At 38.9% G+C, this 24177-nt stretch overlaps 1 protein-coding gene across 5 annotated transcripts in view; it reads left to right on the top strand.

The window, feature by feature from the left end:
* itga1 (integrin, alpha 1) overlaps positions 1 to 24177 on the top strand; it is a 58681-nt gene that overhangs the window by 16805 nt on the left and 17699 nt on the right. For all 5 annotated transcript variants that reach the window (XM_077542431.1, XM_077542429.1, XM_077542427.1 and 2 more), the window contains 11 exons: positions 12021 to 12141; positions 14551 to 14660; positions 16530 to 16618; positions 17862 to 17976; positions 18098 to 18225; positions 18472 to 18620; positions 19333 to 19483; positions 20876 to 21050; positions 21124 to 21197; positions 23243 to 23390; positions 23845 to 23987. In XM_077542431.1, the coding sequence (XP_077398557.1) occupies positions 12021 to 12141; positions 14551 to 14660; positions 16530 to 16618; positions 17862 to 17976; positions 18098 to 18225; positions 18472 to 18620; positions 19333 to 19483; positions 20876 to 21050; positions 21124 to 21197; positions 23243 to 23390; positions 23845 to 23987 (1403 nt within the window). The remainder of the gene's footprint in view (positions 1 to 12020; positions 12142 to 14550; positions 14661 to 16529; positions 16619 to 17861; positions 17977 to 18097; positions 18226 to 18471; positions 18621 to 19332; positions 19484 to 20875; positions 21051 to 21123; positions 21198 to 23242; positions 23391 to 23844; positions 23988 to 24177) is intronic.

Raw genomic sequence — 24177 nt, 5'->3', positions numbered from 1 at the left:
ACCCGCTTCAGCTGAACACAGTATTGTGCATCATACTTTGTAACGCTGAGCCAATAGGAGCGCATGACAGTAAAAAAAAAAAAAAAAAAAAAAAAAAAAAAGTTTCCCCAATTTAAGCTTTTTTTTTTTTAAACAAAACAGTATTGGGAGTTTTTATACAGTATCGTGATTTTTATTTTTATTTTTTTATATCGCCAACATCTCCGCAATATTGTGATGGACAATGCATCACTTATGCTTAGCAAGTAACACTTCTTGGTCTAAATGCGCTTTTACCTCAATGGCGTGCAGGTGTGAGTTTCCACAGCATGCACGCACGCTAAAACCGCCTCACCTCATCAAGGGGTTTCCAGATTGCGCAAACACCTTTAATAATTCACAGTCGGGCCATCTTTTAACTATTGATGTCGAGTCATGTGACACCAAATGCGCTCTTCACGTCATCCGCTGATAGTTAGTCAATAGTCCGACCCCGTTAATGTTGGTCATTACTTGGAAGCACACAAAAGTGATTTATTAGTGTGTTCTTTTAAGCACATTGCTTCGTCAGTTTAGTGCTCATTTTTGAGGTTATGAAGCTGTTTTTCATGGTTAAATAACAATGTCTTTGTTTGTCTTTCTATTCTTCTAGTGTTTCATTTTAGTTTTTCAGAGGATAAAAAGGGCATGAATGCAAGGAAACAAGTCTGTAAATCAAGGGCGGGGAACCTTTTTCCTAATAGAGTCTTTTGGATAATGTATGAAGGAAACAGAGGCAACAATCAAACATATTATTATACATGTTAGCAACAGTTCCACCGGACCCTTAACCTGAGTTAGAGAACCACAACCTAAGCCCTCCGATGTGGAGGAACTGAAACTTGATGATTGTGGTTTTGTTTCAGTCACTGCAACTGGTTGAATACCGGCTACAAAACATCCATGATATCATTGTTTTTAGACAGAGAAAAAACACACGTCAGAAACTGCAATTAACTGTCATGTTAAAAAGTTGGACTATTTATGACTTGTGTCAGTGACGGATTAATTATCTCAGTTTATGGCGATGATGTGATGGCTGCCTGTGCAGGCGCAGTGTCATGATTTTTGAAATGTCGCTCCACCAGGCCAAGACAAGAAATGTGTACATCCTGCACGCGTGTGCATTCATGCATGCAGGAAGTTGCACAAAGGGGCATAATGTATATATTCCTCTGAACCAGCACCGGTTTCTCAGATTGGCCTGAAAAACTGTCAAACCACAATAGATCATGACCTGATTTCACACCCTGTTGACTGGAACCGTGACACATTCGAGCGGGGATTATGTTTTGCAACATCAGTTGCAAGATGTTTGTTAGTTGGAATAGTGTTAGGAGCAGAGTTTAATGTGAGCTACTGTATATTATTCAGTTGTATTTAACTCAGTGCTTCTCACTATGACAATGAGAGCGCCACTGCCACCTACTGTAGTGGATGTGCAATTACTAAAATTTACTTTTAAGATTGTAGTTAAAGGGGAAGTCAACCTGAATCATTTCTTGACAATAATATGTTACATGTGACCTCACTAGTCTAAACATGACATTCTGATTAACTCACTCACTACCATTGACGCCTATATACGTCAAAAATTCATTTAAACTATTTTTTTTATTAGTTTAACATTTTTTCCACTTTTGTTAACAAGTATGAAAACCTAGAATTTTTTTATTGTATATTTAGAACAGATAAAAAATGTGAGTTAACTAGTGAAGTCATGCGATTAATTACGATGACAAATTTTAATCGCCTGGCGCCCCTAATTTTTAATTATCTTTTCTTTTTTAAATCTTTTCTTTTTTTACTAAAGAAAAGATTATCTTAAAATATTTATTTTTCTTTTTTAAATATTTTTTTTAAAGAAAAGATTATTGAAAATTAGGTGCGTCAGGTGATTACATTTTTTAATTGTAATTAATTGCATGACTTCACTAGTTAACTCACAATAATTATAAAAAATATTAAAAATTAGGGGCGTCAGGTGATTAAAAGTTTTAATTGTAATTAATCGCATGACTTCACTAGTTAACTCACGATAATAATAAAAAATATTAAAAATTAGGGGCGTCAGGTGATTAAAAGTTTTAATTGTAATTAATCGCATGACTTCACTAGTTAACTCACAATTAATCACAAATTTTATATCTGTTCTGAATGTGTAATAAAAATACTCTCGTTAACAAAAGTGGGAACAAGTGTTAATCTAATAGAAATAGTTCAGATTAATTTTTGACATATATAGGCGTCAATGGCCGTGAATGAGTTAATATAAAATTTTGGGAATATGAATTATGAAGCAGAATCCAGCCGTTTTTTTTTTTTAGCCATCTCAGGGGGCGGCCATTTTGCCACTTGCTGTCGACTGAAGATGACATCACAGTTGCTCACAGCTCACCTGTTTTCTGAAGCTGCGCTGTGATGTCATTTTCACTCCACTGTTGAATTGACTGATCCTGGGTTGACGGGGGATCTGAAACCCAGGCTTGCAGACTTTAGGGCAAAAAGTAGACTCACCCGGGACTGGTTGCCAGTCAATCACAGGCACAGTGTAGTGGCAGACACATGCACTACACCATCAGTCACTACTGACTGACAGTTTGCCGCTATTGATCCCTGTTATTATCCCCGTCGAGTGTTTGCTTGAAGAACCTAATCTTCATCTAAATGGCCCCTGAGCCCAAAAGCAAACACGGACTCGCACTAGACCTTCACCGCTAATCCACTTAACAACAACGCACACGCACTTTGGTTGGGAAAGCGATACCCCTCAAAGCAAGCTTCAGACAAGCAAAACACCCGTGAAGGTGCGACATCACGTTCTGTGGGCTTCCACAGGTCTTAACCTTCACTGGAAGGTCATGCCACACACAGGCTGACTCATGCTGAACCCATACGGTTTCAATGGGGACCCCAGGCTTTTATGTCAGACCCCGTGAACTCGGCTGAATTATCTCCATAGTGAGCTACAATCTTCTAGGATCCTCGAACGTCAGGCAATTTATTTGTATTATGAAATGTTTTCTCCATAGGATGGATACGATTGCTAGCAAATTGCTACTTTACAGATTTGAAAGTATTCACACTCCCGTTCACTTGGATGCTCTTGTGAGGCTTGCTGAAGTTTCCCCAGGTTGATCCTGTTTTATTTGCTGGGTGAGGTTGGCTGGCGGTGAGAGGCTCGTAAAGTACGGCGCCATGGGAGGTCGTTTAATAGTTTGGACCGCACCTTTTTTCTCACTTTTAATTTAGTACATAATGAATGCGGAGAAACCTCAAGAATTGAGGCGGACTGGGTGGAACACAGATTATAGATCATCTACTTTAACACTACAACATGTGGCAACACAGTTCCACAATTTGATTGGTCGGCAAGCCTCGCCGGGTGCTGCTGCTGGTTTTCTTAGCAACTGAATTCAAACTGCAGTTGGTCAACTTGTGGAGATCATAGCAGCAAGAAGTGAGTTGCTATAGTCATCTCCATTTTTCTTTAACATGTGCTATGACTCATCTATACCTATTATAAAAAAAAACAATTAGGTGCTGCTGTTTTGGTTAGCAAAGAAGTAGCTCCCGAGCACATATTTATGGGTGCACGCAACGTTGTGGAGTGAGCACATCACAACGAAATCTACTGGAACGCTACTTGCCCTGAAATATTTTTCAATACTACAATTCACAAGAGTGTTTTGATAGGTGCTGCTGCTTTGGTTAGCAACAGGGTACCTCACTGCAACATAAACACAAACACTCTAAAGAGCCAACTGGAGCAGTAGTCTTTCTCTTAAAATAGCCATAGATCATCTATTCTAATATGACATACTATGATGCAATACAGTGGGATGGCTGCCTATAGGTGCTGCTGTTTTGCTTAGCGACAGAGTTCAAATGGACATGACTGTTGGTGAATTTCCCCCCCAAAAAATCCCAGTACACTAGAATGACACTTATTTTGGCAGTGTGAGATCTTCTTCAATATTACAACTTGAGGTAGGACTCATCTGAAAGACTGTTAAAGTGCTGCTGTTTTGGTTAGCTATTTTGTTAATCCCGCTCAGAATTGACTGGATAATCACTAACGAAATAATCTCCAGAATCATCTCTAATACAACAACAAGCGGTAGGACTCATCCAAATGCGCTTTGAGAGGTGCTGCTGTTTTGGTTAGCAATGAAGTTAACTCTTGATATCGGCGTGTGAACGGGATTGCCCGTCTATGGCTACCACCCGTTTCACCTTAGTTGAGGAAAATTGGATTTAAGCACTACTTGATGCTTTTGTGTGCTTCAGCCGTGCACCAGGTCTGTCTACCCACTCCCCCCCCGCCCAACCCTTCCCCCGTCTCCCAGGCCAACAGCTGGCCAGAGCCATCCATCAAAGTGGTATTATGGCGGGGGCTGCGTCTGCCCAGGGGCGACGTGTTCCCATTAACCTTCCTGACAGGAGGAGAGAGAGAACAAAAAGCAGACTGGGGTGAAAACGTTTGTGATGTTGTTAAGCACCTCGTTGGCTACTTTTTGTCATGATGTTGTCATGTTAGCGCCCAACATCATCAGTTTAAACATGGACGTTTTGTCCATGGGAAGTTTTTGGATACTTTGTCAATGGAATTGTGTGCTGGCTTCATACTGTACAGGCACTTGTCCAAGTGCCAAGGTGTGTTAGGGGCTCAGGTGAAGGGAAAACGTGTGTGTGAGGGAAAGAGGCTTTGTGTAAAAAAATAAAATCTTGTATTATTGCATCTTGTTTTCTCACAAAATTAGAATTATAATGGTTCAACTAATTTGAATTTATTCCCCGTAAAATAATGTTGTGTTATTTTTAACTTAATGCTAGTGCTGTCAAAGTTAAAGTGTTAACTAATTAATTAATCACAAAGAATTATTGCATTAATCATGTATTAACGCAGATTAATCACAGTATTAATTTCGACCACAGATGATCCTTTAGCTTGACAGCGGATGGCTATGTTAAAGGTAGCACAGGTTGTATTTGAGCAATAAACATAACTACATGTATTAAAGTAAAGCATTTAAATGTTTATGTATGACATTCAGAAAATGTGTTCATGTCGAAATATCGGGGTGATTTATTTTATTTAATTTCTTTATAATTAACTGATTCGAAAAAGAGGAGGATGAGCATGTGCAAAAAATGATTAAAAAAATGTTAAAGACGTCCTCCTAACTTTAAATGTCGAAAAAATTAACACATAACATATGCTATGTAAATATGGCGGGCAAAAAATGTTGATAAAAAGCTTTTTTAATTAAGCGATTAATCGTGAATAATCGAAATTCTAAGATGTGATTAATCTGATACCCCTAGGCGTTATTGTAACCATTTTTTGTCTTTTTGTTGGTTCTGACCAAGCCATTTCAAAATAAAATACTGCCCACGGGTTAAAAAATTAATCATTTGACAACCTCTATTTAATACTTAATATTTTCTCTTGTCTTGTCTTATATTAATAAAATTTATTCTGACAAATTTTAACTCCAGACAAATATTGGCTGAATAATGACTGGTTGGTACAGTTTATCAGTCATCTTTTAAAAAAAATTGTTATTCATGTTTATTTCCAATCATTTCTTTTTGTGTGTTTTACAATATTATCATGAATTGCTAATTGAATGGAGGACCACCTGTTTCCACTTCAAGCACCAAATGTGGTGCCTTGAAAATGATTATTTTAACATCACTTCACGTTCAATTAACTCGAATCTGGTTCCTTTTGGTGGCTTTTAATTATATCATAGCACTTAAAATGTTAGCCGTATGTGATACAAAACCTACTGTTTGCAATGAAACCTCATTATTGTATCTGTTGTATGTCGTCATTACACAGCTTTTGATGATGTGAGCGTCCATGCGCCTTTTTTTATTCCAAAGAAACTTGCGGTGATGTTAAAAAGTGTGGCTGCGAGTCTTCATGCGTTTTGCTTATTGATTCTGGCAGGAAGGTCATCGTGTGACCCACGGGTGTGTACGTCTGCGTATGTGTGTATTTTTAGTTTGAAGCCCCCCACAGACACAATTCACCCTCCGCCCGCCCCCCACCCCCAATCATTCCAACTCCTCTGTGTACGTTCAAACTCTCGGCATCAGCATATTTCGCAAAAGTTGTTATAAAAAACGGGGATTTCGCGGGGGGGCAATACAAAGCTCTGGTTTCGGGAGGGGGGGGGGTTGATTATCATGATGTCATGCGTGGGTTTTTGCTGGTCGCATGTTTTGTCCTCCAGTGGAGGGAATACATCTGGAAGTTGCACACATGTGGAATGTGACACCAAGGCTCAATGAACGAGGGATGAAAAGAAGAAAGCACGGATGGACAGAGATAAATGGGAGGGATGGCAGGGAGACAGATGATCGTCCTCAGGGGGGAGAAGGTAAGGGAAAGTGAAAAAAAATAGTTAATTCATTCTAACAACGGCAGAAATACCACTTGTCATTCATCCGGTCCTGTAGGGGGCGATAGCGTGACATCAGTGCAGATGTTTTGTTAACTTGTAACTTTGAGAGAAGTAGTAAAGGTAAAGACAAAAAGTAGTAATTTAGAAGAAATAATATTAATTTTAGTTAAAAAAAATTCTTGTTGCAAAAAATACAGTTTTTGCAAATTTGCGACCCCTCAGGCGAAAAGTGGAACAGAAGCCAGCGATGTGCATGCGCCCAGATTGCCGAGACGTTAGTTTTAGTGTTGATCAATATATTTATTAATGTACTTAGGCACGGCGCACGACTGCGCTGCATCATACCTGGGGTGTTATTTCGATGACCTTCTTTAGCTACCGCGTTAACGTGGTGTTAATAGGAAAGGCATTCTGAACATTCAAACAGCTTTTATGGGTGCACATAAAACTGCCTACTCTTTACTTTATTCCGATGCCAACACTACCCAACATGCAATGGAAAAAATGTGTACTGTTTCCCACACATTTGCTTGCTCTTTCCTCCCTTATCATATCAACTTGATTGGAATGAAGCCACGTGGGTCCATGCAAACAAGCCAGACCGTGGCCCCGCGCCAAGACCGACAAATGCGAACGCTGTCCGGAGTTTAGCGGAAAGCGTGGACGTCGGAACGGAACAATATGAGAAGAATGTGATACAGTGAAATACTAAGAGAGAAAAAAATAAGGATGGGCAGTGCAGGCCAGCCAGCAGGGGATAAAATAAGATCAGGATAAAAGAGCAGAAGGAAATCTGGAAATATTTGGGGCTCGTGCCTTCGTCATAGCTGCAGGCTGTCCTGCTTGGCCGTGCCAGGAAAGTGAAGTAGCCTACATGTATTGCGATGTTTGATGCAAGCATGTTTGCAAAACAAAAAAGGGGGGAAAAAAGCTCAGATGCACCACAGATGCTAAAATTAAAATAAATAAATAAGATGAAGTCACAAAAGTCCATTTGATTCATTTATGTGTTTGTATTTCAACTTTGTGCTCAAAACTTGTTTTTATCTCAAAGCACCACTGTACAGTATTTCCTTTTTTTTTTTCAGGAGAGCTCAGTATTGTTCATTCGATTTGACATCATCATTGCTCTCCTTTTTTTTAAAAACAAACAAACAAATCAATTTAAAAAAATTTAATAAATGTATTTTTTTTTAAATATATATACATATATATATACATATACACACATATATATATATATATATATATATATATATATTTTTTTTTTTTTGTATGTGGGTGAGTATGTGTATGTGCGTGTGTGTGTGTGTGTGTGCGTGCGTGCGTGCGAGCGTGTGTGTATTCATCAGTTCACCTAAAGCCCATTAAAAAAAAAAACATACTAATAATATAATATAATAATAAATTGCCAAATGCAGAAACATCAATGTAAGTTATCACGATGTAGTGGCTCTCGCTAACAGACAGAATTAAGTAACCGGAATTAGGTTAAAAAATTCTATATACGTAGACCATGTTTCTATAAATTTTGATATTTGGTTTTTATTTGAGGCAGATATTTTTTCCATTAAAATGTGATTTATGAGGAGGTTAGACCATTGGTCGATATTCAGAGTTTGTTTATTTTTCCAGTTAACAAGTACAGTATTTCCTATTTTAACGTTCTTTCAGACTAATCTTAATCATTGTATTCAGCCATTGTTTCACACCTGCGAATGTGACATTAGCATTATTAGCTTCCACCTTTTACTGATGATATTTGAAGCGCTAATCCGGATCTGCTCGACACGTGCGACGGATTAGTTTGTGTTCATTGTCGTTAACCTTTAAAAGGCCCGATTACCGCCGCTGAGATGCGTTACAGATGAGGGAGACTTCCAACATCTGACAGATGAGCCGCTCTTGTTTTTTACCGCTCTTGAGTTTTAACCTTGAAACAGGAGTCATCGTCCACTAAGCGTAGCCGCGTCATCGTGAGGGGGGGGGGGGTCAGCGTTTTACGGCATGTTCTTGCGAGCTGCATCAATCTGGACCACATGGACTTTTGACTAAAAACAGACTCACAGCCGAGTCTTCCGGCTTTTGTTTTGGAGCCTTTTAGATTCAACATTATTGGTGAGATAGTTTTTTTTTTCTCTCTCTCTTTTTCCTTTTTTGCTTTTTTTCTCTTTCTGGTGAGATTGTTTTATGTTGCTGTGAGTTTTCTCTCTCTCTCGCTCTCTCAAAAAGCTCACAACCCCCCCACCCCCGCAATTGAACTGCTCTGGCATCTTTGGGTGTGTGACAAACATTGAGTTGTCCTCTCGTTAATGTAATTGGACTGCCTGCATTTTATGCCTCAGCCCAGCAGGCTCAATGTCTGCTTTCTAACACAAGGCCAAGAATACCAACGAATTACAGCCAAGTGGTTTGTTTTCAGTAAACTAGCTTTGTTGTCCCAAAGCCAGTCATTAGATTAGCATTAGCTTGTTAGCGTGATTATCATCCAGGCCTTCCTATGACACTGGAATAGAACTGTGTGTTGATATATTGATATCCTGTAGTGAGCGTAAAGTCTTCCTGTTCCTTCATGTTATGGAAAATGTCGAATGAGCCATGCTAGCTACTTCGGACCAAATGCTAACAACAGCATGTTTGCCAAATGACCACATTTTGCACACGTACATAAAGCAAATTCGGCTTTGACCAGCAGGCGCACTCTCGCGACGCACATTATCAGATGATGGAAGCATGTCTTGTATTGTCGTTTGTAAGTCCACGGCTAAAAATTTCTTATCCCTCTACTTTGCTTGCCAACTGCACTGGATGACTTGAATAGCAAATGCCCTCGAGGGCAATTCCATGAGGCCATTTCCATCTTTAAAGAGGCCACCACGCTTATTAGTTTTCCAGCGCAGACATTAGCCAGACTCACGAAAATAGACGCAGCGATGAGACACCAAATGCAGCTGAGTGGGATGTGTAGTAATCACGGGATGTATAAAAAGCCTGCACTTCTTGTGTGGCACAGCTTTGAACTGCACTCGAGCTCACCGATTGATAAAAAGGAAAAGGACCGACTGGCCCGGAGCCATCGTGACTCAGCGAAGTGTGCGAGAGTGCACCTGTCAATTTAAAGGAATGTATATAATCAGGTTTAAGAGGAAGAGGAAATGGAGCTGCTCTGGAAAAGAGGAAGCAGAGAAGGGAACCCAGGAGGAATTTAGTGGATAATGCGTCCTGGCTAAGATTTCCTTATCCCGCCAGTAGGGAATGCAGAAATAAGGCTAATCCTCTATAAACATTTGTGGGATCAACATGAACTCCAGTGGAAACTGTTTTTGTTTGTGTGAGTCGAATGTTTATAGCGGCGCGAGGCGACCTCATCACATGTAGTTTATGCGCCTCAGTCTGCACATACATTGGATAATCTCTCTTTTCTTTTCACTCTTTGCTGTGTTTTCAGGTCGTGGTTTGTGTAGCTCACTATGAAATGTTCAATGAATTCAGCGTGAAAGACGTGAAAGATGACTAACTGGAAAGTTTAGCAGGATCACATGGTATCAGTGGTATTTGTTTATCCTACCGCTCATCTGGCTACTTTCTAGATCATGAAGGATAACGTAAGATATTACGCATGGTCTGAGGGTTTTGTTTTGGACAGAGACTGTCCATCCAAGGAAAAGACTTGACAGTCTAGAACAGGGGTGGGCAAACTCAGTTCTCGAGGGCCTGAGTCCTGCATGTTTTGGAAGTTTCCTTCTTCCAACACTAGCTGATTTCAATCAACAGGATCGTTGTCAGGCTTATGCAGAGCTTGCAGATGAGCTGATCGTATGTCAGCTGTGTTGGAGAAGGGAAAAATCCAAAAACTGCAGGACTCCGGCCCCCGAGGACCGAGTGTGCCCACCCCTGGTCTAGAATCAACCCCCAAAGCCAATTGACTGACTGGTCTATTAACCAAGCATCTAATCAGAGGACAGACAGTCCACCTAATCGATTTAGTAAACATAACTAACCGACCAAATTAACAAACCAATCAACCAAAGAACTGACTATTTGTTCACCCAACCAATGGACTGCATGACTGTCTAACAAACTGATTGATTGAATGAACCCAGACAGAGTGACTCTCAAAACGATCAGCTCAATTACTAACTAACCAAGAAAACTATCCAACGGACTGACAGACCAACCAATCAACCAAAGGACTGACCATTTACCTGACCAATGGATTGAATGACTATCTAACCAACCAACCAAAGTAACCAAACTGATCAACAGATTGGCAGACTGTCTAGCCAATAAACTGAATAATGTACCCAACTGACTAACTGTCCAACCAACCATTCAACCAACAGACTAATCATCCACCCGGTCAACCAACTATGATTGGCTATCTAACTGACCAGCCAAACTAATCAACAGATTGACAGACTGAGATCCTCCTAATCCATCGACTAAGTAACTAACCATCCATCCAGCTCACCAATCAACCAAGGGAATGACTTTCCACGCAACTAATGATTTGAATGACTGACTTTCCGATCAACCAATCAAAAGACTGCCTGTATGTCCAACGTGGCCAAGTGACTGTTCATCCAACCAATCATCCAAAGGACTGATCATCCAGTCAACCAATTCATTGATTGACAGACTGTCCAACCAACCAAACTACTCAACAGCTTGAGAAACCGAGTACGTAAATTAGTGGGCGTCTCCTTAACCTAGCAACTGAGTGACAGACTGGAATGACTATCCAACTAGCCGCCCAAACCATGTGACCATCGTGTCAGTCTAACCAACTATCAACTGAATGACTGACCATCCAACCAACTGATGACCAACCACCCACAAACCCAACCAACTTCACTATCCAAACTCACCCCCACACAACTACAAACAGTGGCCAGCACAGGATTTCCTGTCTTGAGATAGTAATCATCCTCATTATCATCCTCTGGGAGGCATTTTTTTGCAGCCGAGTTCAAACCTACATAACAAGCTGTCACAAATCAAATAACGATCATTGTGGCCAAGTCCATTGTTTCCCAGCAAGCAGCTGCAAGTTATTTGTTGGCCGCCGGTAGCGTTGTCTCATTTCCATCCCTCTGCCTTGCCCTCACCAACAAGTTCCACTGGACAAATTCATTTTTTGCACAGCACATACATACAGTAAAAAGGCGCCTTTGTGGCGCGCTCACAATGATTCATAGCGATAGCGTTCGGCGTAGAGAAGAAGTCTTTGTTCCGAGGGTCAGACAAGTTTGGGGGCAAAGCGCTTCACGGTGATGCTTGACATTCCTTATGTGTCCTCCAAAATGGCACCACGTCATTGTGTGCGTGGTTCACTCAGTTCATCCCTGCAGCGTATTACTACAACAGGAGCTACTGTGTATATACAGTAGACGTTGTGGCTCGGTCACCAGAAAATTTCATTTGAGCTCATTACATTCACATTTTAGGACTACATATGTTTATTTTCAGTATACTGTAATTAGGTTGATGTTTGGCAAACTATAGTTTCCCATTTCAGGATTTGTGTATGTATTTCATCGTGTGTTCCTGTGTAAACCTTTTTATTTATTTTTTTCCCCCCCACAGTGCTGCTGGTATGTGTGTTGTCCTTCAACGTGGATCAAAAGAATAGCTTGTCCTTCAGTGGCCCGCTGGAGGACATGTTTGGCTACACCGTCCAGCAGTTTGAAAACAGTGAGGGCAAATGGTGAGACTGGATTCATTCAAAAGGCTTAATATTGTATTTGTTTTTATTTTTTTGTTATTTTATTTTATTTAGCACATGGTGCAGTAATACAGAAATATGTTTTATTATTTATTTTATTTTTTTGTTACATTTTTCCTAACAAATTAGTGATTCAATTCTATCAAAAATTCTATTTTAGTTTTAAATTTTATAAATTTATAAATAATTTAATGTAGTAGTAGTAGTAGTAGTAGTAGTAATGATACAAATTAGAAATAACGACGGGTATATATTTTCTTAAATACTAGAGATTCAAATTAAACTCAAAATATAATTTTAAGAAATTTTCTTCCAGACTAGTGATTCCTATGTAATAATTCAATGAAATTTAATTTAGTTTTAATGGTGATTTATTCATAGTACTGTAGTGGTAATTTTAATTTCAGTAGTGATTGATTTAGTAAAGTGATTAAAATGTAACGTAATAAAGTGTTTTTACAGAGTAGTAATTAAAATTGGATTTAATTTAATTTGCCAATTTTGAAATGAATGTCTAAAAAAAAACAACTCATGAGTATAGTGCTGTTTAGCAGATAATTTTCTCATATAATGTTTTTTGTCATCGCTTCCTGTCCTTTCTCTGTTATGTTCCTGTATTCTCTTTTTCCCAATTCTGCCTAGCAACAAGTTGTATCACCAGCCACAATTTCAACAATTCTCTTGAGATATCTATATATATATATATATATATATATATATATATATATATATATATATACTGCATCTACTTCTCAATGTGAGTCGAACAAGATTAGAGTTAGGCAAACAGCTTTTCTATCTGTTGCGTACCTGCCGCTGTCTCGCCTTATCGGAGCCATGTGAGACGAGTTGAAGTAATTCACTTTGAGCTATCGTCTGCGGCCCCCCTGCCCTTTACCCCCCCCCCCCCCCCACCCCCTTTTTTTTTCCAAGATAACACTTATTTTACGTAATCGGCCAAAGAGGTCCGAGCAATGGTGGGAGTGCAGATGGCGAGAAAAAAATGAAACATAAAAAGGGGGAGTGATGGAGAACGTCTGGGAATGACACGTTCGGGGCGTGTTGATAACGTCGGTGTTGCAACAGGTTGCCGTGACGACATCAGGGCTGGTCATAGATGTATGTCTACCACAAACTGGTACAGTCTCTCAGCCCACTGGGGGGGGGGAGTCTATGTGTCCGCCCCGTGGGATGTATAAAAAAATTGTAGATTTTGCTGCGTAACTCAAATAAAAAAAACACAATATTAATCAGAATGCTAGACTTGAGGGGTTGCATAGAACATATTATTGTAAAGAACATTTTTGGCTTGATTTCCCCTTTAAGTAATTTTAATAAATTACAGCTTTTTGACAGTGATTTTCAATTTTGTTTTTGTGTAATTATGACTTTTCATGTAATTTTCCGACTATTGTTTAGCTAGCTGGTGTTCTTTTAGATTTTTTTATACAAAATTATGATTATTCCTGTAAATCTTTAATTCAAAATTCAATGTATATTTATTTCATATAATTCCGACTTTGTGTCACACTAATGCAAATTTTGATGCTAACTTGACAACGCCGAACTTAACTCATTTGCTCCCAAAACGTATAAATACGTTCTATTCTAAATATTACCATGTTCCCAAAGACGTATTTATACGTTTTTAATGTTTTATTTTATGCTAGAGCAGGCTTTGATGCAGCCTCTGAACCCAAGAGAACGCTTGCAGTAATGGTAGTTATTACAAAAAACGGCCAGCAGGTGGCAGCAAAGTATAAGAGATCAACCAGGGCCATGTTGCAAAGAGCTCTTTTCCCCACTGTTTTAACAGATTTGTGAATAATGATGAAACTTAGCTATATTCTAATTCTAATTGCTGCAAAATGGAAACAGATAGAAATATACCTTTTTCATGATGAAAGAAGAGACTCTAATCTTTCTTTTGGTGGGTTCCATGTTTTTATAGCAATAGAACACAATATTCTGTGGGCCTTGCAAAATCAGTCAAAATCCAGTAAAACAGCCGGGAGCGAAGGGGGTTGCTTCAGTGAAAATGGCTGGGAGTGAATAAGTTAAAAGCATCTTCACCTATGAATTTGAGCGTTTTTTTTCCGGACGATGTTTCAGACCCTTAGGCCTCATTAGAGCCGAGGAATGTTAATAAGCGGCGGTGTTTAGACGACGAGCGGCTCTTTTTAGCATCAGTTTACACAGCAGGTCATGTGGCCCAGCTCACGCATGCATGAACTCATGTGTCCGATACTGTCATACAATTTAAAGACAAAATACAATTCTCATAACGAGACCCATAAACTAAATAACAACAGCTCTTACGGAGGCAAAATGAACGATTGGGCTTGTTATTGCAGCTATGAAACACATTTTTTTTTTGTCTTCATAATGTAGGGTTCTGATTGGCTCGCCGCTGTCGGGCCAGCCGGCGACACGAACTGGCGACGTCTACAAGTGTCCTGTGGGCAGGGGGGACAGTACATGTGTTAAACTACAGCTGCCAGGTAAGAAAGGTCATTTTTGTGTCTGTGTGTGTACATAGTTGTAGTGCTTACAAGTGTCTCTGGCTGATGGGAAGCGAGGCCCATCAGAGTAAACAACACGGGCTTAATGGGCACTCCATATGTAATTACAGCTTCATTAAATAGATAAACATTAAATAGCTCTTGGCTAACTGCTGGGGTTTGTCTACGCCAGCGGTGGGCATCCTACTCACTCAACAGTTTTATTCTCATAATGTGTTCAATCATGAAATTTTATTTTATTTTTAAATATAGTTAGCAGGGATGTGATTTTTCCGCTAATTCGCGGAATTCCGCTTTTTTTATCTCCCCCCCCAAAAAAAAAAATATATATATATATATTATTTTTTTTTGTAGTTCATTGTGTATGCACATGACTCCGACAGATAACATCTTCTGCTATAACAAAGACATTTGTGGTATGCTCTAATATGAGTTACTTTTCATTTGGTCATGATACAATTATTTGTTCATGAAATTTGAACTCTTCAACATTATTTATGTGTTAACTTAGTAATCACATTAGTTAGATATGATGATATTCTCAGTGATAATTTTTAAAAGCAAAGGCAGTCCAATGTTTTTGAATGTGACTGATTTTGAGTTGACTAAAACTGCCATTTTATATGGGATAGTTCAATATACATTGAAAATTTATGCTGTTGTTTTGTCTATTTCTTTGTCATGTGAGTGCATTGAAAGTACTTAAAAACACGGAAAACCCATGAGCTCCGGGGGGCTTTGCATCTTCCCGCATCCCTCATTAACGCTGCTATAATTCCTCCAGTTTGTTACACTGAGGAAGCTACATAATGCTAACAGACAGATAGCTTTTTCCTGTTGTGTTTGTGCACTTCCTGTTTTTGGATTTTTTTTTTTTAAAGGAAAGAAAAGAAATGGCCAAGTCAGCAACCAAGACAGCAATGTACTTCCTAACAGATTTATTTTTTATTTTTATATTTGTTAGGAAAACACATGTGAATAGGAAGCAGATTCCAAAGTTAAATGAAACACATTGTAACAACATGCTAACATTAGCCACATGTTGTGATTGCTTAACTCTGTCGAGGCATCTCGCTAATCCTCAAGTGTTACATGCGGTATGTTTACAGCTTTTTTTTATATTGGAAAAAGTGCAGTAGCAGTTTTGGTCAACAGAAACGCATAGATAATTTTGTTTCTTGTCATTTGTTGCTAGGCAGAATTTCTATCGACCCTAAAGCTAGTCATCTTTTTTTTTTTTTTGTCATGTCACATGTTTGTGTGGTCACTTGTTGCTCGGCAGAATTTGTAGGGGAGTTAGTGCATAAAGCAAAAAAAAAACAATTATATTATTGAATTAATTCCAATGAAAAAGTTTATTTTTAAAATACATTGCTAAAATTATAAATAACAAATAAAAAAATCATGCATTTATTAACTAAATCCATTATGAGGTATAAAACAAAAATATGCATTACTAAAAGAAAAATATTGATTTATTTAATAAAGAGTTTTATATATTACTGTTGTTATTTATTTGGATAAAAATGAGTAAGAAACATATTGGTTATGAAATTTTAAATAACAAATAAAAAAAAACATGCATGCGTATTGATATTAAATAAATCCATTATGAGGTATAAAACAAAAATATGTATTACAAAAAGAAAAATATTGATTTATTTAATAAAGTGTTTTATGTATTACTGTTGTTATTTATTTGGATAAAAAATTGTAAGAAATGTATTAATTATGATCCTAAATTATAACAAATATCTCTCTTTTCCTCAAGAAAAAATTGAAATTGGAATTTGACCAGCTGCTCTTCCTGTGTGCGCTCTCTTGTTTATTCTTCTGTGTTTCTTGCAGAACACACCACCGTTCCCAATTTACACGAAGTCAAGGAGAACATGACCATGGGAACCACGCTCGTGACCAATCCCAGCGGCGGATTCTTGGTAAGTTGCCCAGTACCATACCATACAGTACTTACGTGACAATTCTATACCATAAATAAAAAGCGTGTTCACTGTTCACGAGACCTTTGCACTCATCTGTGGGAACTTTAATGCTCGACGCTCTCTGTTTCGCCCGCCGTGCTCTGGGAACGGGACAGGATGCTGTGAATCAACTGTGGAAATGCACTTTTTATAGCGATGAACTCACAAACGTTCTTTTTTCATTACACACTCAGTTCTCATGACATTTCAGTATGATTTTATACATATTATGCCATTAAGTAAAAAACAAACAAAAAAAACAATGAACTACAATACAGCAGTTTTATTTTGGCATTATAGTAGTTTCCTATTAATGATACTCTTTTTTTAGGATTTTTCGGCCGATCAGCGATTGAGTTTGAAAAAAAAATAGTCAGAAGATGGAGGAATATATCTATTTTAAAAACTTATATTTACTCAATAGTCAACCACCGCCGTTCGCGGTATTCACGAAGAGTGAAAACCCTCGTATAACTTATGTCAATTGAAATGCGTCGAGAGAGAAAAGAAATAAAAAAAATCTTTAAACAACACTTAAACATTAAATATAGCATGTAATGTCTCATTTCGTAAGGCCGATCAATGACGTCATTGATCTATCGGTCAACTCTATTTATATAATTAGAACCGATCACCTATCCATCCATCCATTTTCTTGGCCGCTTTTTCCTCACAAGGGTCGCGGGGGTGCTGGAGCCTATCCCAGCTGGCTTCGGGCAGTAGGCGGGGTACACCCTGAACTGGTTGCCGATCACCTATTTTGCATAAAATGCTAAATATCGTCCGATCCTGATCCAGCCAATCTAAATTTTTTGTGGTATGAGAACCCCACTCCATTGTTTGAAATTCTACATTTTAGAATCACTGAATTAATTAATTATTTAATTTATTTAAAAAAAAAAATAATAATAATCCACCCATAACAATAAATTTTTCTCCCGTTTTTTTTTTTGTATGAACATTACTAAATTGTAAAAAAAAAAAAATCGTATAATTGCATACAAAAAAAATTTGGGGGTGGAAAAATGCCAGAATTTTTGGGTTACTTGGAGGCGGCAATGATTTCAGTTTTTACGAATAAATTAGTGAGGATAGGTGGTTCGGATTATGGATGATGGATGGATAATTTCAGTGTGTGTTCAGTTGACTGTGTTTCACATGTCATGCTCCAACTTTGTGTGTTTTGTGTGTGTGTCTTTAGGCATGTGGTCCTCAGTACGGCTACATGTGCGGTCAGCAGCAGTACATCTCAGGGGTTTGTGCCAACGTCAGCTCGTCCTTCCAGGTTCTCAACTCACTGGCACCTGGCATTCAAGGTGTGTTATCCCATTTCCCAAATAGGCTCATTGCAGCAGTACTTACTATCCAAGACCCCAACATTGATCCCCAAATTTCCCCTCACATCCATGGTGAAATATATGACTATTCTTTTTCCAGAGTGTGCCAAGGAGCTGGACATCGTGATCGTCCTGGACGGCTCCAACAGCATCTACCCGTGGACAAGCATTATCGATTTCCTGGTCCGCTTCATCGAGAACATTCAGATCGGACCCAAACTCTCGCAAGTCAGTTTCTGCTCTTGAATGCGGCGTGCTCATTTATTGTCTACTCTGAGCTGTGAATAGTTATTTTTATTACGCTTGAATCAATCTGGCGCCGAGCATGTGGACTTTTCCAGAGGGGAAACTCTGGAAAGTCATCTGGAAAGTCACCACCCGAGTCCAAGACCACATCCTCGGCAGGCGACGGGCGCGACTTTGAAACGGAGAATAGAAAGAGAGGAAAATGAGCATTTCTTTGGTGTTTTCCAGGTTGGCATCGTGTCCTACGGTGAGACAGTAACGCACCGCGTCAACCTGAGCCAGTTTGATAATACCGCCGCCCTGCTGGATTTCGTACGTGAGCTCCCACAGCAGACCGGCTTCAAAACAATGACTTTCCTGGGCATCGACACTGCCAGGTACCACGCCAACAAGCTTTCTGTGAGATCATGGCGGCCGGTCGCCTGTGAGTCACGAGACAGTAATCATAATTTCCGGGCTTTGGCAATGACAACCAAATTCTCTTTAATGACAGAAACACACCCACGGCTTGTCATAATGCCGCAAAACTGGTGTGATTGTAATGTATGCATGTCATCTTTGTTTGAATGAAAACAGTTCAAAAGCGTGGCTTGTGGTTTGTTAGTCTAGCTTAGCTTATGATTTTCATTTTGATGGGAAAATACTCTAGCTAGCAACTGCTGTAGTTAGTTAGCCTAGCTTATGTAGTGTCATTTTAAATGTAAAAAGTCCAGCAAGCTGATATTTATTCTAATCTATCTCTTATTAAAATCACGTTTTGACTAGAAAAGTTATTGTTAGAGTTATTGTAGCTGATAAAAATGTCATTTTTACTGGAGAGCAACAACTTTGCCTTGCCTAGCTTACTAAGAGCTAGTAAGCCTTATTTTGCTAATCTAACCGCCCGCTGAAGTCACGTATATTTCTTAGGTACGAATCTAAAGTTTCTGTTAGCTCATGGTGGTGGCCTATGAGTCACAAGACGGTGATTATAATTTCCGGGCCTTGGTAATGACATCCAAATGCTTGTTAAAGACAGCAGCACACCACTGCTCATTCTAATGAGGCCAGAATTGCGCAAAAGTAAGCACACTTTTCCCACTTTTCTAGGAGAGAGGCGTTCATGCCGGAGCGAGGCGCGCGACCCGGTGTAAAGAAAGTTATGGTGATCGTGACTGACGGAGAGTCGCATGACTTTCACAACCTCAACCCGGTCATCGAGGACTGTGAGGAGGATGGCATCGAGAGGTTTGGCATTGCTGTAGGTGGAAATGTTTTATTTTTTTTTGGTGTTGTTTACTTTGAAAGCTAGCAGTTGTGTGGCTACCATAAATAAGTCGAGGAAAATATTCCGTTAGCTAAGTTAGACAATTTTTCCTGTTAAAAAAAAACAAAAAACAAATAAGTAATTTATAGTAACTGTTGTTTTAGGAAAATTATAAAACACAGTCAAACGGTAGCTTGCAGCCAGTTGCCAACTCAAGCTTACATTAAGTCTCGTTTTGACTGGAAGACAGCAAATAGTTTAGTCAAAGGTTAGTTGGCCTAACCTTCTTTACATTAAAATATTACAATGCCTTGAAAAATGTTAGCCACGCCTAACTACCATGGAAAATGATCAGATAGACTAGTTAACAGCTAGCTAATTAGCTAGCTAGCTAGCTAATCAGCTGAATCCATCTTACATTAAAGTATTGTTTTGACAGGAAAGCTGTCGAAAAGTTGGCCTACCATCTACCAGTAGTTAAAAGACCTTAAATTAAAGTCATGTTTCCAAACAGTCAAAATGTTTGGCTTGTGGCTGGCTCGCCCAGCCTAGCCTACTTTAAAGTCTTACTCTGAGCGGAAAACAGTCACAAAGTCCACCTCGGAAGCTCACGCTAAAGCTGTATTGTGACAGTAATATGGTAAAGCCTAGTGCAGACTACAAGAATGTCTTGTTTGAGCAGAAAATGGTTACAAATCTAGCTAGCAGTAAATGACCAAAGGTTAGCATACTTTAAAGTCTTAGGATGATAAAAAAATAAATAAAATTAAACTATCGATAAGTCTAGCTTTTGGCTAGTTAACCTAGCATATCTTGAATAAAAGTCTTATTTTGACTGGAAATAATTTCATAATTTAACATAGCGTGGATATCCTCGCTAGTCTCACTGACTGTGAAAGAGGCAAGAAGTTCAGATAATAGCTAACCTAATGTATTTTACAATAAAGTTTGGTTTTGACTAAATAATAGTATAAAAACCAAGACAGCAGTCCAGCGAGCCGCTTGTTAGCCTAACTTGGCTTAATTTACAGTCTTGTTTTGACTGGAAAATTGTCCCAAAGTCTGGCTAGCAGCTAATTAGTCTCCTTTAGCTTATGTTTGTCTTTTTATTTTATTTTTTTTGACAGAGAAACAGTTAAAGAGTACGCTAGTAAGTTAGCTGAGGCTGAGCTTAGCTTAAAATCATGTTTTGACTGTAAAGTTGTCAAAAAGTCCAGTTGTAGGTAGTAAGCCTAGCCTTCATCTTGAATTACTTATAATTTTATTTTTTTAGACAAAAAAAAAAAAGTTTTTTTAATCCAGCTATCCTATTTAATATTAACATGTTGTGACTAAGCCATGTGTGGAATTTTCAAATGTCTTACATGCAAATATTCTGGCGTCCAGGTTCTGGGCGACTATAACCGACAAAACAAAAGTGCTGAGGACGTGCAGAAGTTCATCAGGGAGATCGCGTCCATCTCTAGTCAACCGCTACGTGACCACTTCTTTAACGTGTCGGACGAGGTGGCGCTGCTGACCATCGTCGATGCGCTTGGCAGCAAGATCTTTGCTCTGGAAGGTTAATTCAAAGTCAATCAAAGTTATTACGCATCGTGCGTTTGTAACATTTGTCCCTTTTTTTTCTCCTGCAGCTACGACCGGCAATTTCACCTCGTCCTTCGACATGGAAATGTCACAAGCTGGGTTTAGCGCTCATGCTTCCAAAGTAAGTCTATAGCCAAGGAATTTAAAGTCTGACTCTGTACTGTAAGTATTTATCAGGCGATTAAAAAAAAAAAAGTAGCACATCAAGAGACTGCTCAAAATGGTACAAACCATTATGGCTGGCTGTGGCAAGACTGAGAACAATGGAATTTGAGATGGATCCTGGGTAGTGGACTATCGTGACAGCCTAGTTTCCGTGGGCCTAATTTTTATCTGATGACCGAAGCGGTGAACTCAAGACACAAGCGTTATCTCTTGTGCATGGTCTACCCTTTGGGGATTCGCCTTGCCGATTGACGCTTCCAGATACAAGAGCCTCAGTGTCTTCCCGTCGAGCCCATGCACTGATGGCATTTCGTGTGATTGTGCAAAACACGAGAAAGCGCGGGATGTAAAATCAGGCGGTGGCTTCAGGAGGGACGACAACAACTTTCTGCTGTTCACATGCCTCATGCGTTCATTCATTAGCCGTTTCCTAGTGTATGTTCGTTTGAAAACAGTCAGCTTCCCTCTGGTGTCTCTTGCCCGCCTCTTGACCCGCCAGATTATCGCTTCCCTGATCATGTTGTGTATGCGTTCTCGCTCGCTCTCTCTCTCTCTCTCTCTCTGTATGACTCGTCTCAATGACGCAGTTAAACGGATTTGTTCTTGTAGTTGATGCGTGAGGCCTCAACTTTAACAGTTACGGGTTGAAGGAGCATCCTGACATGTTTAATTACCGCTGTTTTCCCGGCCCTTCCTGTTAGACAAACATCTTTCCTGTACACAAAAGAAGCGGGTTATATTTAGGGCCGTAGTGCATAAAGTACTCAACATTCATTACATTCATACATGAGTGAACAACAGTTATTATTCAATTTGGAAAAATGTAAAGGAAAATATGATCCAAAAGGAGACGAAAATACATTATTAAAAAATAAAATGTTTTTAATGAGAAATAAATAGACAGCTCTCATTCTCCTTCATTGTTGTTTGTCATATGACTTTTAACTCATTAACTGCCATTGACAGCTATAAACGTTAAAAATTCATTTGAACTATTTCTATTAGTTTTAACTTTTTTTTCCACTTTTGCTGAAAATCTAGATTTTTTTTATTGTACATTTAGTTTTGTACATAAAATGTGTGATTAATCGCGAGTTAACTAGTGAAGTCATGCGATTAATTACGATTAAAAACTTTAATCGCCTGACGCCCCGAAAATCTCAAAAACATACAACTTTTGTTCTACAGAATATCAAACTTTATCCCAAACTAAACCCCAAAATAGAAAACTTTTTTTTCTCTAAAATTGAATAATTTTAACTTTAACTTGATTTATTTTAGAAAAATTAAGACTTTTTTCTAGAAAATACACAACTACGTTCTTAAAATATTGTAACTTTTAAGCTTTTTCCACACACAAAAAAATCTCATAAATATAAAACCTTTTTTCTTTAAAATATATGCCGCTAATTGTTTTTTTTTGTATTAAACTATAATTTTTTATTTGAAATACCCAACTATTTTCTCAAAAATTAAATACTTTTTTCTCTTATCTGACTTTTTCCTTGAACATGTTTCAATAAAAAGAAGAAGTTTTTAAGAAATTATTGAAAAGAGGAAAAATTGTTGTAAAAAATACCCACCAGAAAAAAAGATGGGCTTTAGTGCGGCACACACCTCCACAGTCTCTAGTTTAATCCCTTACACTCTTGTAAAAATGTCCTCGTCCTCCTACATTGTTTTCATCTCTCTCCAAGTGATGCGTTCAGTGCTGCGTGGTGTTTCTTGCGAGATCTAAATTGATATTAAACTTTTTTTTACACGCACGCACGCACGCACGCACACACACACACACACACACACCAAAAATAAATAAAAAATAAATAAATAAAAATAAATAAATAAATAAATAAAATAAAAAGGGAGAACAATGATGATGACATGTCAAATGATCAATACTGAGCTCTCCCCCAAGAAAAAAAATAATAAAGAAAAATTAAAAAATAAATAAAAATAAAATAAATTGATATTAAACTTCATGCTATGTGATGTCATCCATAGGACGGCTTATTACTGGGAGCGGTGGGAGCGTACGACTGGAACGGCACGGTGATCATGCACACCGACGATGGAGCCATTTATCCGGAGAAGAACCACTTCTTTGACCCTGAAAGGGAAGCCGGGTACGAAAGACTGGCCGGCTATCTTGGTGAGTCCAAAATGAGACTTTTTGTATTTACATGTTTGTCCGAAGTTTAGCTTCCGCCAACATTTTACAGCTGCAGGATAAATATACAGTTTTTCAGTTTGATCTACTTTGGCCGCGGATGCCTGCTCCGATGTCATTAAAGTAATTTACGTCACTTTGCCTGCGCATCTCCTTGCCTTTTATGGCCTGTAACAGCAACCGCGGCATCTTAATATCGATTTATTTAATCTAGCTGTCGTTTATGAAGAGCACACTCCACTGATTCTGCGTTCCAGGCTGGTGTACCGTAAACTCAGCTGTTGGCAAACCCGCTCCCGCTTAATGCATTTTGTCTGCCTTCCTTCTGTGTCCTTCTCAGCCGAGCTATGCATTGTCCTGCCAATTCTCAGTGCTTTATCGCTTCCCCCTTGAAAAGTGAGACGTAAACAGTTCGGCCGTCTGTTTGTTCCTGTAGGTTATGACGTCCAGTCGGCATCCACGCCCGACGGGGTGCTGTACATCACGGGGGCGCCGCGGTACAACCACACGGGCCGCGTTGTCGTCTACCGGGTGGAGGACAAGGATGTTGTCGTCTTGCAGACGCTTGAAGGACAACAGGTGAGCTTACTTGGAAAAACTGAAAACCCAGTGTTTAGAATTGGGAAGAACGAAAGAGATTTTTCAGAGATTTTACCTCGACTTGATCCTGCTTGTATTATGAGGTTTGGGATATGTGTGAATTTTATTTTATGAAGTTCAGAGCTGGACGTGGAAACTTTTGTGCTCAAGTGCCACATGATTTTTAAAT

The sequence above is a fragment of the Vanacampus margaritifer genome, chromosome 14 (genome assembly GCF_051991255.1).
Source record: "Vanacampus margaritifer isolate UIUO_Vmar chromosome 14, RoL_Vmar_1.0, whole genome shotgun sequence".
Taxonomy (NCBI): domain Eukaryota; kingdom Metazoa; phylum Chordata; class Actinopteri; order Syngnathiformes; family Syngnathidae; genus Vanacampus; species Vanacampus margaritifer.
The sequence above is the reverse complement of the archived record's forward strand: the minus strand, read 5'-3'. Positions and strand labels throughout refer to the sequence as shown.